At 37.9% G+C, this 15,207-nt stretch overlaps 1 protein-coding gene and 1 pseudogene across 1 annotated transcript; both read right to left on the reverse strand.

Annotated features, from left to right (window-relative positions):
• Window positions 1–8,945: 8,945 nt before the first annotated feature.
• On the reverse strand, window positions 8,946–12,109 carry LOC126802264 (polyubiquitin-like; annotated as a pseudogene).
• A 160-nt stretch (window positions 12,110–12,269) lies between these two features.
• LOC126802266 (histone H3-like centromeric protein cnp1) lies at window positions 12,270–15,053 on the reverse strand. Its single transcript, XM_050529873.1, has 8 exons — window positions 14,823–15,053; window positions 14,707–14,732; window positions 14,297–14,339; window positions 14,137–14,184; window positions 13,886–14,010; window positions 13,316–13,390; window positions 12,824–12,899; window positions 12,270–12,537 (listed from the first exon to the last, which is right to left on the reverse strand). Exons 1-8 carry the CDS (start codon window positions 14,884–14,886, stop codon window positions 12,482–12,484), a joined length of 513 nt encoding a protein of 170 aa, XP_050385830.1. The 5' UTR covers window positions 14,887–15,053; the 3' UTR covers window positions 12,270–12,481.
• Window positions 15,054–15,207: the final 154 nt, after the last annotated feature.

The following is a 15,207-nucleotide window of genomic DNA, read 5'->3' on the forward strand; positions in this document are numbered from 1 at the left end:
AAGGAAGCAAAAAATGAATCTAGAGTACAAAACAAGAACCCAATAGACAGAGAGAGAATGAAGACTATCAGTACTGTAGCTGGAAACAAAAAATGAAAACTGATTCAGAAGAAAATCCTAAATGAACATACCTGATTGCACGTCAAACTTGGCTGAAATTGTCAATTTGCACCTCGAACTTGCATTTGAGTCAATTTACCTCCTAAACTTGATAAAAATTGCCAATTTGCACCACATCCGTTAAATTTAACTGTTTTTATTCAATTTTGCGTCACATGTCATGCACATGAGGGGTAATGTTGTCATTTTCTTTATATATTTTTCTTTTTTAAAAATAAAAATATTATTTAAAACGAGGATTATTTTTTTAATCAAATTATTTATTTATATCTTTTTTCTACATACTTAACCCTACTTCGAATTATATATTTAACATACCCACTCATTCAAATATAGTGTGTTGTGTATATATATATTTTTGTATGTATACATTTATTTTTAATTTTCAATGTATTTATTTATATTTTTCTAATACCTTTTAACATACCATATCACATAAAAATAATAAATATATAAATCAATATCATGTTTTAAAAAAAAATAAAAAAAACATAGTACCAAGTGTTTTTCTTAAATAATTTTATTAATTTATTTCATTATTAAAAAATATGAATAAATATATAATGACAAAACTGTCCTCAAATGCATGACTTAGTCACATAAATTGGATATAAAACATTAAATTTAACGGATGTGGTGCAAATCGGCAATTTTTACCAAATTTAGGAGGTAAATTGACTCAAATGTAAGTTCAGAGTGCAAACTGACAATTATGACCAAATTTGGAGTGCAAATTGACATTTTTACTAAAAATGGAGACAGTTAAATAGAAACTGTGTGATGTAGTTTTCTCAATCAGCTTGTAATTATTGTTTTGTCAAGATCCCGGGTTGTTGGGCCTAACCGCTAGCCCAGTGCTACCTCTTAGCGGTCTATTTGGAGAATTTAAGCATATAAGATGTAACAATTATATGTTCATTGCAAACTTGGTTCGTGACTTTGCAAACTTAGTTTGATACAGAAATCATCTTTTTTTTTTTGGCTTGCATTGTGCTCCTACGTTTGAGTAGATAAACTACCATCAAGAATCAACAAAATCTAATTAGTAAATCAGACATCGAGGACTAAGGGAGATGCCATGCCCGGACAAGCAAGCATCGTCACCTAAGTAACAACAAAACAGCAAAAGAAAAATAACATGTGTGGCGAATCAAAATAATAGGGGCGGATGCAAGTGTAAGGTTGTTAGGGCTATAGCCCTACCAAAATTTGGGCTAAAATATTCTCAAGTATACATGTATCGTCCATACCCAGGCCCAGGTTAAAAAAAAAAAGTTAATTAACCAAACATTGATACATAACAATCGATCAAACTATCAGAGTAGTCGACTTCCTCTCCAGTCTCTTATAATATTCTTCTCTCTTCTTCACTTCTTCCCAATCGAGAAGTCTCATCCTCAATTAGTCCAAGACTGCATGACCAACAGTCCAACACTTGCCGACTTGAAGAAGGAGCTTCTCATATCTCAGTTCTCACATCCTTGGCCCTTGGGTCCTCCACTTCTCAGTCCTCCAATCAGTAATTTCCGACTCCAAATCGGATTAGCCGATTTGTCGACTCCGAAATTTTAAGTGATAAATTCGAAATCAAAGCCATAAAAAAACTCTAAAACAATCTTAAATATATTGAAATCATGTTATAGTCACAGTGTATCGTAACTGAGTTCATAATATGTTTCAGTCGATTTGATTATTACAAAACTAGTTTATAATTCAAATATTATAACAAATAGAAATGTAAAATCCTCTCAATCCTCACCACAAATAGAAATAATAAACTTCAAAAAATCTTTAGAGTTGCCCTCAAATTCTATTATTCCACACCTGCAAAACTATTCCCTACACCATCGAATAGGTGCACCGGGATTGTAAACACAAACCCGGTAAGTTTTGCAGCTCGTATGAGTAAATCAACAATATAACACACATAATATACAAGATAAAATACAGATGACATTTGAATATAAATGCACTCATAAGACACATGACAGCCCATCTGGATGTCTAATAATATCTGAAAATATGTGTACACATGAGACATTGGGTAACCCATATGTTTACCCAAATTACATTTATAATACGGGTACTCATGAGACCCATGTACAAATTTGTTACCCCTCCTGCAATACGTTGTTAGATACTGGGCAATCCATATGTTACCCAATATCACAAAAATATGGGTACTCATGAGACCCATGTAACCCATCTGTTACCCCTCATGCAGTACACCGGTAGACAGACTAGAGCTCTAACTGAATCGTAGCTGTCACCTGGCTAGGCTTGGTTCCGATACTGCCAACACGTCCAAAGACAGAAAAAACGTTTTAACAAGACTCAAAGTTAAAACCACGTACAATACAATCCTTACTTGTTATTGTACAACAACCAACGATGGTGATGTGCTCAAATAAAAATAAATATTGGTGTTATAATAAAACTCAATTGGAAATAAGAACGTGACGGTATATTATTTTCACATGTTATTATAAATACTGTTCACGCATTTTTGTTCAGCAATGTACTGTTCATTGTAATTACTGTTCATGTAAATACTAATCACCGAATTACTTTTACAATTACTGCTCGGAAATTACTTTCACAATTTACCATGCAGAAATTATTTTTTACAATTTACTGTGCAAAAATTACTTTTTACAATTTACTGTACCGAAATTACTTTTTACAAAATCAATGTTATAAAATTACTGTTCACGCGCCACCCTCAGGCAGCCGCGCGCCGCCTATAATGGATGAGCGTGGTGCTCACGTGCCACCTCCAATCGGGCGTGTGGCTTGCCCACGGCCACCCAAAACCCACTCCTCTCTTCTCTTTCTCCCTTCCACGGCCTAATGTCGCCTATGCACCACTCCAATCGTCCTCACGCGCCGCCCTAGGTGGCGGCACGAGCTCTCCCTCCTCCTTCTCCTCCAAACACTCTAGCTTGACCCACTGCCTCTGATGATGTTCCTGTCTACCCTACTGAGGTCGGGTGCAGTCTATAGCCATATGTCCCACTAGCCCACACTTAAAACAGCCCGCCTTCCTCAGTTTCGGACAAGTTGTGGCATAGTGACCCATTTCGTTGCAAACGAAACACCTTATTGATGCCAACTGCCTAACAGGTGCAGTCCTACCAGATGGAGATACCGCCTTAGCTGGAGTTTGATAATAGGTCCTCGGTCTCTTCCAAGATTCACCTTTCGGTCTCGCATATCCGCTATCTGAACTAATTGCCTTCCCTTTTCGTCGAGTATCCCTAACTTCCACATCTCCTCCGCGAGTCTTATTCGCCTGTTCCAAATTCAGGGCACTCTCATACATCAGCTCTTTGGTAGATAGACAAAGTGCTCATATGATGGTCTTGTACTCTTGTTTAAGTCCCCGTAGGAATTTCTGAGCTAAGGAGGTCGCACCCATTGGCCTGACAAACCGATACAACTGTGCAAAACGGGCCTCATACTTCCTGATGGTCATATCTCCCTGTACTAGGTCAAGGAACTCAAGTTCTAATTCCTCCTGCACTGTAGTTGGGAAGTACTTTTCTCGAAAGAGTGCCACCAAACCCTCCTAAGTCAGAGTGGACACATCCACAGTCCGTCTTGTACTCTTCCACCAATCCATAGCATCATCATTTAAGAAGAATTTGGCTATCATCCTCTTCTCGATCTCCGAGCACATCACCATCTCAAAGTAGGTTTCCATACTCTCGACCCAATGATCCGCCACCATACGATCCAGGCCCCCATGAAATGATGGCGCTGACAGATTACTGATATCCTTGATCAACTTTAGCACACGACCCTCATCTCTAATGACAGCCTCGGGGTTAACCTGCTCAACCTGTGGTGTCACCTCCTCATAGAGGTTCTCCACATTGCAAATTTGTCCTCGGCCTCTTGCCCGTCCTCGGCCTTGTGCACGGTCCTTCTCCAAATTCATCACCTTGAAACATCTAAACACTTAGTCAATACATGTAAAGTCTTGAACCCAAATAAAATAGATCCAACATATATTAACTAAGATATTTAGAGAGAATGTGAATCATCGAAGTATTATCACAACACTTCTATTTAGAGGACCAGACTTTAAGGTGTAGCTCCTAACACTCTTGCGTACCCAGCGACATATCAATACCGAAGAGCATGTGATGGGGGTCCGCTGCACTCGGGCCATCGCTCTTTGATGATATTGATAATTACCAAATACGCAACCTACGCTATGATACCAACTGTCACGACCCCGAAATTAAGTGATAAACATGAAATCGAAGCCATGAAAAAACTCTAAAATAATCTCAAGTATATTGAAATCATCTTATAGTCATAGTGTATCGTAACTGAGTTAATAGTACGTCTCAGTCAATTTGATTATTACGAAACCAGTTTATAATTCAAGTATTATAACAAATGGAAATGTCAAATCCTCTCAATCCTCATCACAAATAGAAATAATAAACTTCGAAAAATCTTCAGAGTTGCCCTCCAATTCTCCTATTCCACACCTGCAGAACTATCCCCTACACCATCGAATAGGTGCATCGTGATTGTAAACACAAACCCAATAAGCTTTGCAGCTCGTATGAGTAAATCAACAATATAACACACATAGTATACAAGAGAAAATACAGATGACATTTCAATATAAATGCACTCATAAGACACAGGACGGTCCATCTGGATGTCTAATAATATCTGAAAATATGTGTACTTATTAGACATTGGGGAAACCATCTGTTTACCGAAATTACATTTATAATACGGGTACTCATGAGACCCAGGTATTCATCTGTTACCCCTCATGCCTTACGCTGTCAGATACTGGGTAACCCATCTGTTACCCAATATCACAAAAATATGGGTACTCATGAGACCCATGTAACACATCTGTTACCCCTCATGCAGTACACCGGTAGACAGACTAGAGCTCTAACTGAATCGTAACTGTCACCCGGCTAGGCTTACTTCCGATACTGCCAACACGTCCAAAGACAGAAAAAACGTTTTAACAAAACTCAAAGTTAAAACCATGTACAATACAATCCTCACATGTTATTGTACAACAACCAAGCGACTCTTACTCAAATAAAAATAAATATTTGTGCTATAATAAAACTCATTTGGAAATAAGAATGTGGTACTATATAATATAGCAACCCATATATATGTATCGTATTTACCATTTATACACATACACAACCCACTATATCATATACATGTCATAGTTCGATCTTTTAAAATAAAACGTAAATATGAATCACCGCCAAGGGTAGACTCGTCATAGTGAGATTTACTCACCTTATTTTCATGAGCGTAATTTCCACAATACCGAAAGCAAATCATTCACCCGTTTTGTCGGCCACCTAGTTGTATAAAAAAATGGTTAGAAACGTTATGTAAAACTTCAGATGCTGAATCGTTAATACTGTTTACTGTTCAGCAAATTACGGTTTTTACGTAATTACTGTTCATGTAAATATTGTTCACGCTAATACTATTCACGTATTATTGTTCACCAATGTATTGTTCATTATAATTACTGTTCACGTAAATACTAATCACTGATTTATTATTAAAAAATTACTTTTATAATTACTGCTCGGAAATTACTTTCACAATTTACCGTGCAGAAATCATTTTTACAATTTACTGTGTAGAAATTATTTTTACAATTTACTGTACATAAATTAATTTTTACAAAATTACTAATCCAAAATTACTGTTCACGCGACACCCTCCGGCAACCGTGCCTGTCACTCGCGCGCCGCCTACAGTGGGTGCGCATGGTGCTCACGCGCCACCTCCAATCGCGCGCGTGGCTTGCCAACGGCCACCCAAAATCCAGTCCTCTCCTCTCTTCCTCGTTCCACAGCCTAATGCCGCCTCTGCACCACTCCATTCACCCTCACGCGCCGCCCTAGGTGGCGGCACGAGCTCTCCCTCCTCCTTCTCCTCGAAAACTCTTCAAACCACCAAAAAATACACACAACATGTATATCACACGATTTAAGACATTTTCGTACCTATATTGGACCCTAGAACCGCCGGGAAGTCGTCGAAGAAGCTTGAGATGCTGATGGCGGTCGAATTCACAAAGGATGAGGTGGCGGCGGGATTTGAGCTCTAAATTGCTTGCAGATGGCACCAGTGGTGAGTATCGGTGAAGATGAGCTGACCCCGTGCTCTGGTGTCGCCGGAGAAGAAGCTTGGACGGCGGAGGAATTTGCAGGATCGCCGATCGAGCTTCACGGCGGCGTGAGTTGGCGTGTCGAGTCCATGGGTTGGTGTTGCAGACCATGCGGTGCCTGTGGGACCGGCGATGAGGGTCACGGTGGCTGGAGACGAGATCGCCAGAGGCGATTTTGAGAGAGAAGGGTCGGGGTCGAGAGGGAAGGGAGAGAGGGCTGCGGGGTGAGAGAGAGAGGGTTTCCTGTTTTGGAAACCTAGGGTTTCCCAAAACCTCCTTTTATACATTTTCCAATATTAGAAACAACTTCCGTCGACAATAATTTTCACATACGACGTCCGATTAAGGTGTGTGACATGTCATCGAGTTTGTATCGAAGAGCTCTACAACTTCCGTGAAGGAAGTTTTCAAAAATGAGTGATGAAAATAGAAGTCAACTCTCAAGTCACAAAAACGTAACGTTTTTCCAATTTAAATTTCCGAAGACGGTTCTGTTTCATTTTGACATCGTTGAGAAGGCGAAAATTGTGATTTATTCAATTTTTCAAGTTTAATAATTTCCAAGAATTCATACAATTCGAATCCGAAAATTCGGGGTATTACACGATTAGCCGATTAGGTATGAGTATTTCAAATTTCATTGATTCTTGTTGAGATTTATAAATTGGATTTGGAATTAACATTCTTATTAAAATGAAGAATAACATGTGTATATAATATTTAAGGATATATAACATTATCTGATCGATCTACATCTGCATTCATTGGATATATAACATTCACTGGATTTTAAGGATATATAAAATGAAGAATTAACTTTGAATCGAAGATTGATTGCATCTGCATCTCGTCTGACAGTTGAGGATCTCAGATACCTATTTATGGCCATAGAACCAGGGATCAGAATTCACCTTCATTTTTGTAGCTTCATTAGTATTATGCAGCTCGCTCAAAGTCTTGTCTAGAAGCAAAGTTTGGAGCTTAAATATATGAATACTAAGGCTAGGGTCAATATATGGAACGAACTATTTTTGCATCAAGAAATTAGAGGAAAACAATAGAAATCAGAGCACAAAACCCTATTTTTGCAGATTTTGTTTTTCCATATGAAATATAATGGGTGATATCTTAGTAATAACTAGTGAGAAATTGATATAACTGAATATTACTTATCAGACACCTTTTGCAACTGATAATAACCTTTTTCGTATTACCTAGCAATGATCAATTTTATTGAAGCAGGACACAACAGGAGGCTCAGCTCCATGGCTGAGTCCCAAGTGCCAACCACCGTTTGTGTTAAAAAAAATTATCATCCTCTTGTATCTTTCATTTGTAAAATGTTTGAAAGGGGTTTGCATAATTGTGTTGAGAAATCTATGGGGATATGTTACAGTTGTAATTCCATGTTTTAACGAGGTCCATGTACTGATCGATGAAGATTCTTTACTGTTTTATAGATATTCTAATGCTGAACTATGGACTGTTTCTTTCAGGCATATGATGTTGCTAGTATATCAAAAATATGTTCGTATCCTCGAGATGATTTTGCGCCTTCAGCAGGCTTGTAATCACCCACTGCTTCTTGAAAGAGATGACTCTGACTCTGTCGGTTAAGATTATGTGGCTATGGCAAGTACACTACCTAGGGAGAATTTATTTCAGTTAAAATGTCCCGAATTTATTTCAATATACTTAATGTTGTGATAGATGTTCCATTGGCAGAGTTGGAGAGTAGTTCCCAGATCAGTCGTTAGAGCTCCTTATTCTTAGTTCTACATTTGATCCGCATGATAATTTTCAGGCATTCAAGTCTGAAGATGTTTGCTCTCTTGCTTCAAGATTTTACCCTATGGATTTTTCTGCATGTGATATGATTGCTCTAGAGATGGAATGTGGATTTTTTCTATCAGATGTTCAAAGTGATCTAAGATTTGCAAATACAACTTGTGTCTGATTTGTGCCAACGGTTAGTTCAATCAAGAAAGTCAAAAACAATTCCAGTTATTTATAGATTGATTTGTCTTGTGTTAACTCTGCCAGTATCTATATCAACTACCGAGAGAGCATTTTCAGTTATGAATATTTTGAAAACTAGACTTCGAAATAGGATGGATGATGACTTTCTTGATGATTTAATGGTTCTCTACATTGAGAAAGAGTTTGTTGATAGTGTTCACAATGATAATGTGATTGAGGAGTTTACAAAGTTAGGACCTCGGAGGGTATCATTCGGTTAGTTTTTATAGTTTGGTTGTTGTCATTTTTAATTTATAGGGTTTTAGTTTTATGTCCCCCCTATTGTATTTTTAAATTTTAATGGTAAATGTGTGAAGATGTGCCTTCCATTGGGTTCCAAACCTCAAAAAACAAAATTTATGCATATGAAAAGTAGCCATACTCATCTTGAATTCCTGGTTCCGCCCTGGTAATACTCATAATAATAGATAGGTTCTCGATTTAAAAAGCATGCAAGAATGCAAGATAGACCATAACTCCATACGATATATCCTCTCCTGAGGTTCATCATGACAGAAAAATATCGAACATCACACAAAGCTGTACGTTAACTGTAGCACAAATTTAGCAGTCCAGAAATCCAAACTCAGAGTCGAAGCATAAAGTGCACGAGACTTCCATTCTAGAGGTTATAATGGGAAAGAGTTCGTGCATCCTCAAGTGTCTTGCGATCGTATAAAAGCCTCTATTGATGTGTTGGGATGCCCTCCTGGCCTCCTTCTCAGAGAGTTTATCCTTGAGCCTCCAAATTGTATCAGAACTCTGAAGCTCCTCAAGTTTGATTGTCTTCCCGGTGAGAGTTTTAACAAGGATATGCATTGTTCGACCAGGATGAAGCACAAGGTCCAGGGTAGACTTATTCTGTACAGAGCAATCAGCTAGAGTCCACTTATCTTCTAGTTGCCTCCCAGCAAAGACGAGCCTCTGCCTGATCGGGTATATTCCCGTCTTTTCCAGGATTAAAGCCTTGACATTCTCAATTGTATCAAAACTCTCAACCTCAACAGTGATTGTCTCCATATTCTGAATTTTAACAAAAAATTGCAATCCCAAATGGAGTCGTATAGTACAATTCCCCCTCAGACCATAATCTGCTAAAGTCCGTTCATCCTCAAGCTGTCTTCCATTAATAATAATGAGTTTCTCATATTGAATCCTGGATTTAATATGCTGTATAGTACCAGAGCTCTCCACCTGAAGACTTATGGTCTTACACTCGAGTTCTCCACAACAATCTGCATACCTACGACGGATGTAGAGTAGAATATAAGAATTCAATATGGGATTTAATGCTTCGATAATATTATTCAAATCCATGAGGAATATATTGTGATACAATACTAAGTCTAACATGAAAATATCTCTTAAAATTACACAGAAAGTAAATATCTCTAGAATATTCTACACTCCTTCTCAAGTTAGAGAAATTCTCTATGTCGATCGTGCCAAACTTGTCAATTGCGTCATCAAATACATTCATATGCACTCTTTTTGTAAAAATATTTGCCAATTGATCCTCTGTATACACACAAAAGGGGAATCGAATAGGTCATTCGTCCAGGTTTTCTTTGATAAAAAAACTGATCTAGTTCTACATGCTTAGTCTAGTCATGCTAAATTAGATTATGACCAATTTTGATTGCTCATGTGTTATCACAATGTATGTCTACCATAGTTTTCTTATGATATCTCAGTCCTTGAATACATTTCTATCTATAACAATTCACACTCCATGAGACATATCTTAAAACTCTGCTTCAACATTTGATCTAGAAACAAATTTTTTTTTTTGAAATAGAAACAGAAACAACTTTAAGTTTACTAGTTGTAGAGATAGATATCAGAGTATAGTCATATACGGTCCATGAGAATGGAGATCATCAGACATCAGTATTTTGTTGCTAGAATCAAGGATGCAAAGATTAAGATTCAAGAGAAAAACCTTGTTGATCATACATGACCAAAGACGCAGAAACTTTGAAAGAGGGAATGTGGGATACGGAGGACTTATGAATTTCGAAATGGAGAACAGTGAAAGTGAAAATGTGGCTTAGTTTCTCAAGACGCTGTAATTATTGTACTTGTCAGGATTCCGGGTCATCTATTGGACCTTCCGGGTTACACCGCTTTCATTTGGGCTTAACCATCAGCCCAGTACGTAGCTGGTTTGGTGCTGGAAGTTCGACCGATAGGGATGCTAAATAATGAAAAATACGGGATCCAAAATAATTTTTTTTTTTTTTATGATTGTTATCAACTTGTCAAAATATTTTAGATTTCACAAGATTAATACTGTTAAACTCGACATGCATGGCTTAATTAGACTGATTTGTCCAATAATTTTAGTTTTGAAACTTCAAGTCCTCCTCTGGAGGGATCATAGGGGAGATCAAGGGCATAGTTAAGGCTACGTACTAAGATTAATGGGTAAATTAAACTACTAAACTATGATCTCAAGTATTGTGTACATTTAGATATTTCTGGAAATAATAAAACCTCCTGAAAATGGTAATATATATGGATAGATATACAAGGAAAAATGATAATTCAAGAACTGAACAAGTATGCACGTACAGTCGATCAAGCACCATCACCTTAGACAACAAAATATAAGAAAAAGGTATGGCGATTGGTGAATCAGATGATTGAATTTAAAAGCACGATAGACCATATATCTTTTCCTTAAGTTGGCTATAATAAACCAAAACACATCATATCACACACGCAGCTAGTAAATATAGCATGAATTTAACAGTCCAGCTAGAAATCCACAATCAATTTATAATCGGCCAGAGTTCCTGCATCCTCAAGTTGCATGCCAGCATCAATAAACCTTCGTTCTGCGAATTGTATCACAGCTAAAGAAAAAGGCAAAACATTCACGCGGCCGGCATAAATGAGTCTCTGTTCATGTGGTCGGACACCCTCCTTATTCATATGCAGTTCATCTTTGAGACTCCAAATTCTTTCAAAACTGTAAACTTCTACGTACGAGAATCTAAGATTATAGTCATGGAACATTTTCAAGTAGAGGGGCATTTATTGACACTTGAAATTTGGATAGTTGCAAAGAAATTCCCAAGGCTTTACTCGAATAAAGAAAGTAGACCCATTCCGGATAGGATGCCTTCAAAATCTAAAGAGAGGAACAATGTACTTTCTCTCATGATGTTATAATCAACCAAAGTACGCGAGTCGTCCAGCTGCTTCCCAGCAAAGTTGAGATTCTGTTGTAGCTTCGGGATACCCGCTTTCTGTTGGATTTTGGCCTTGACATTGTCAATTGTATCGAAAGTTTCCACGTCTAGAGTGATGATCCTCTTGCCGGCTCTCAGATGAGCTTGAACAAAGATCTGCATTCTCCTCGGAGGAAGAGGAAAGAGCACAAGGTCTCTGGTAGACTCATTCTGGATGCTACAATCAGCTAGAGTACGCCAATCCTCCAGTTGATTCCCACCAAAGATCAGCCTCTGCATTTCTAATTGGATTCCCAACTCGTCTAGGATCCTATTCTTGACCGTGTGAACCGTATCAGAGCTCTCAACAGTAAGCTGGATTCTCTTCCCGGTCTGAGTTGTAATGAAAATCTGCATTCCCAAGAGATACAGAGTTGAATTCTTTCGGATATCATAACTGGCTAAAGTCTTGTGATCCTTGAGCAGCTTTCCCTCAAAGAGCAGGCATTTTTTGGTCTTGAATCCTTGCCTTCACATCATCTTTTGTATCAGAGCTTTCCACCTCAAGGGTAAGGGTCTTCCCAGTGTTCGTCTTCACAAAAATCTACATCTATACTTCCGTAGAACAATTACAATAAACTCAGGAGGGATCAATCAGAGTATTGTAATGTCTAAAGATACCTCCAAGATGCAGAAAAAATAAACCATAACATCACTTATCAATATCAATACCTACCGAGAAATGCAACATAAATCAAGAGACTTCCATAGATAAATAAATCTTCAAGAATCACATTGCCTATTTCAGTTGGGAAGAGATCAAAATCATACTGAAAGTTTACATGACATTAAATCTGTTAATCTGTTATACAGATCCAGACTAGCATATAGATAATTCCAACCGCTTGCTACAATTTAAAGCCCTACCATTAAGTACAACATACTGCTACTGTCAGAACAAGTCATAAAATTCTAATTACTCTCACCACCTCCCACCCATTCCTCCAAGACGACGAGCAAGCTCAAGATCCTTTTTCACTGAAGGGACAAAAACAATGAAACATGCTTGTTACCATGTATTACAGTACAATGGTCAACTAAACTTCAGAGTAAATAACTGGTCACAGCATGCCAAATGAAGAATGTTGTGATATATGTCAGATAAACAACATTTTTGTTTCCTCATCTTCTAAAAGATTAAATGTCTTTGCTAAACAAAGAATAGAGCAGGTCAATTGAAAGTAGGCTTAGACCTTTGATGTAACAGCCGGCTAACAGGAACTGAGCATTTAGTAAGCAATATTAAATTTCCAGTCTCACTTACTAAGTGTAACACGCTTTGCATGAATTGCACAGAGCATTGAATCTTCAAACAGATGAACTAGATAATCCTCTGCGGCCTACAAGAAAAGATAAATGAATAAGAAATCAATATAATACAAATCATTAATAGCATGTACTCAGTATATCAAAGTTAATCTCAAGTTTCTAAACTACATTAGCTTCATAGCATAGTACTCAAAATCAACAATGTCAGGCTTTTGTGGTTGCAGCAATTTGTAAGTTTCTGCTTGACCCCTTTATAATGCAAAATGGTTGATTATTGCATATTAACTATTTATAGATATGGCATAGCATCATTCAACCGCAGACTAAAGACTAGGAAGATATACTGAGAGTAGAAAGAAGACATCTAAATAAGGTAGTTGGAGTGTACAGGGGAAGATAACTAGCACATCATGGTTATTCTATTACATTGCTAGTGGACATCAACCAGGGTCACTTCCAATTAAATAGAAGAACAGTAGTTGTTCACCTCATGAATACACTGCATGGCTTCTGCAGTCCAACGAGTAACATCATCAGACAATGTACCAGTGATCTCTCTTACCTACATTGAATGAAAAGAAAAATTAGCCATTGAATGATCAAACTCACTAGTATAATTACTACACAGCTTGAAAGATGACACCCCAACCATATTCTAGCGTCATAAAAAAAGCCTAGTTAGTGGTAAGTTTTGAGCACTGTGTTATTAAACTCACCAGCCTACACAGTTTGTCTAACAAATTATCAAATCATAAACATGGTGTTTTCTATAGTAGATTACAAAGACAAAAAGGTCCACTGGTATGCACAGTAAATTCAAAACCAAAACAACACGATAAGAAGAATGCCGGCAGAACTGGTTACCATAGCAGCGAAACAGAAGCATTTTGGTTGTGTGAGAAGAAAATTGCCCAGTACACAGCCAGTGCAGCATTTAGTTCCTATCACTAACACTGCCTAATATCACTTTCCAATCTGTAACATCTTCCTAGATGTGGCTCATGCATCTGTATCCACAAACACTAGTATGGATTGATAAGTGAGATGGTGAGCTTACACATCTGATGAAGGGTATAGTTGGGATAACCAGCTTCACTGTTTTCTGGAAGTGACGAATCTCTCTAAGAGCAACAGTTCCTTGCCTGTAACGTCTCTTCTTCCTCTGTGTCTGTGCTTCCGGACCTATACATATAGCAAAACAATCATTTACAACCACATTATTTCACATGCCACCATTACCACCACTGATAATAAGTTACAACAAATTATAGCAAGTAACACATACGTAAACAACAAGAATCTATTCACCTTTTGCAGCATCCTTCCTTGGCGTGCCGTGCCTCTGTGATCCTGGACCTGGAGCCATAAACACAACAATCATTCAAAATCAATATATCCTTATTACGACCACCATCAGCATCAAACAAACAGAGAATCTAAACAATAAGTAGCGAGAAACCGCACTTACTTCTGGGACTTCCCCTCGTCCTTCCTGTCCCTCTAGACGGTGCCTTCAAATTTCAAGATACGAAACAAAATCAACATATAGCATTTTCCTCATCATAGATAACTACTGCTGCTCTATACTATTCGGTCAACTATCAGAGTTTGACCGCAGACTCTCAAAATCTAAGCTAAAAATCACTCAAATTAGGCGGTCTCCTTGTTCTAATTTCCAATAAGAAACGAAATTACAAAAATATAAACCAAAATCAACACTACATTTCCTCAAACTTTGACCCGCGGTCAACTCTCTCGAACTTTCCTCAACTCTTTCCCCCAATTTCAATTTGAAAAAACCAGAATGCAGGACGACAAAATCATAAATCACTAAACGGCAAAGCTGAAGTATGAGAGAGAGGGAGAGAGAGAGAGTACCGGTGACGCCGCCGGCGAGCTTGCTTCTGCAAATTCAGAGAGAGAGACAGAGACTATTAGGGTTTTAACTGAGCCAAAAATCAAAATCCTCAACAGATTCAAGGAGAGAGAAGGACCTGGTTGCGAGCGAGCGGATTTAGGGCGGGCTTTCCGGGAAGCTGTGTGCTTGACCCTCGCCATTGACGAGTCAACGAGCAAGAGAAACGAGAGAGAGAGAGAGAAGGGAAGGGTTTTGCTCTCTTCAGAAAGAGAGAGAGGGAAAAGGGCTTCAGAGTTTTTGTGGTTTTGATTTTTAATTTCTGTTCAGAAATTTCATTTCGGAATTTCGGAATTACAATTTTGTGGGCGGATCCTGCGAGGTTTTCATTTCCGATCGGACCCATAAATACTGGTATATGGCTTTTCGTCTTTTTTTTATTTCAATAATGTTTTCTCTTTTTGGAATTTAAGGAAATAAATCTCAAATTCTCGCCTCCAGACCTAAAATAATATTATTTTCCC

Source organism: Argentina anserina, chromosome 7 (assembly GCF_933775445.1).
Source record: "Argentina anserina chromosome 7, drPotAnse1.1, whole genome shotgun sequence".
In the NCBI taxonomy this organism is placed as follows: domain Eukaryota; kingdom Viridiplantae; phylum Streptophyta; class Magnoliopsida; order Rosales; family Rosaceae; genus Argentina; species Argentina anserina.

What these genes read in the sequence shown, in the direction of transcription:
- LOC126802266 (XM_050529873.1), bottom strand. Translation starts at nt 14,886, where the DNA reads ATGGCGAGGGTCAAGCACACAGCTTCCCGGAAAGCCCGCCCTAAATCC. An exon ending in GACGAGGGGAAGTCCCAGAA is followed by an intron (nt 14,185 to 14,296) that starts GTAAGTGCGGTT and finishes TTATGGCTCCAG; the next exon opens with GTCCAGGATCACAGAGGCAC. An exon ending in AAGGAAGGATGCTGCAAAAG is followed by an intron (nt 14,011 to 14,136) that starts GTGAATAGATTC and finishes CTATATGTATAG; the next exon opens with GTCCGGAAGCACAGACACAG.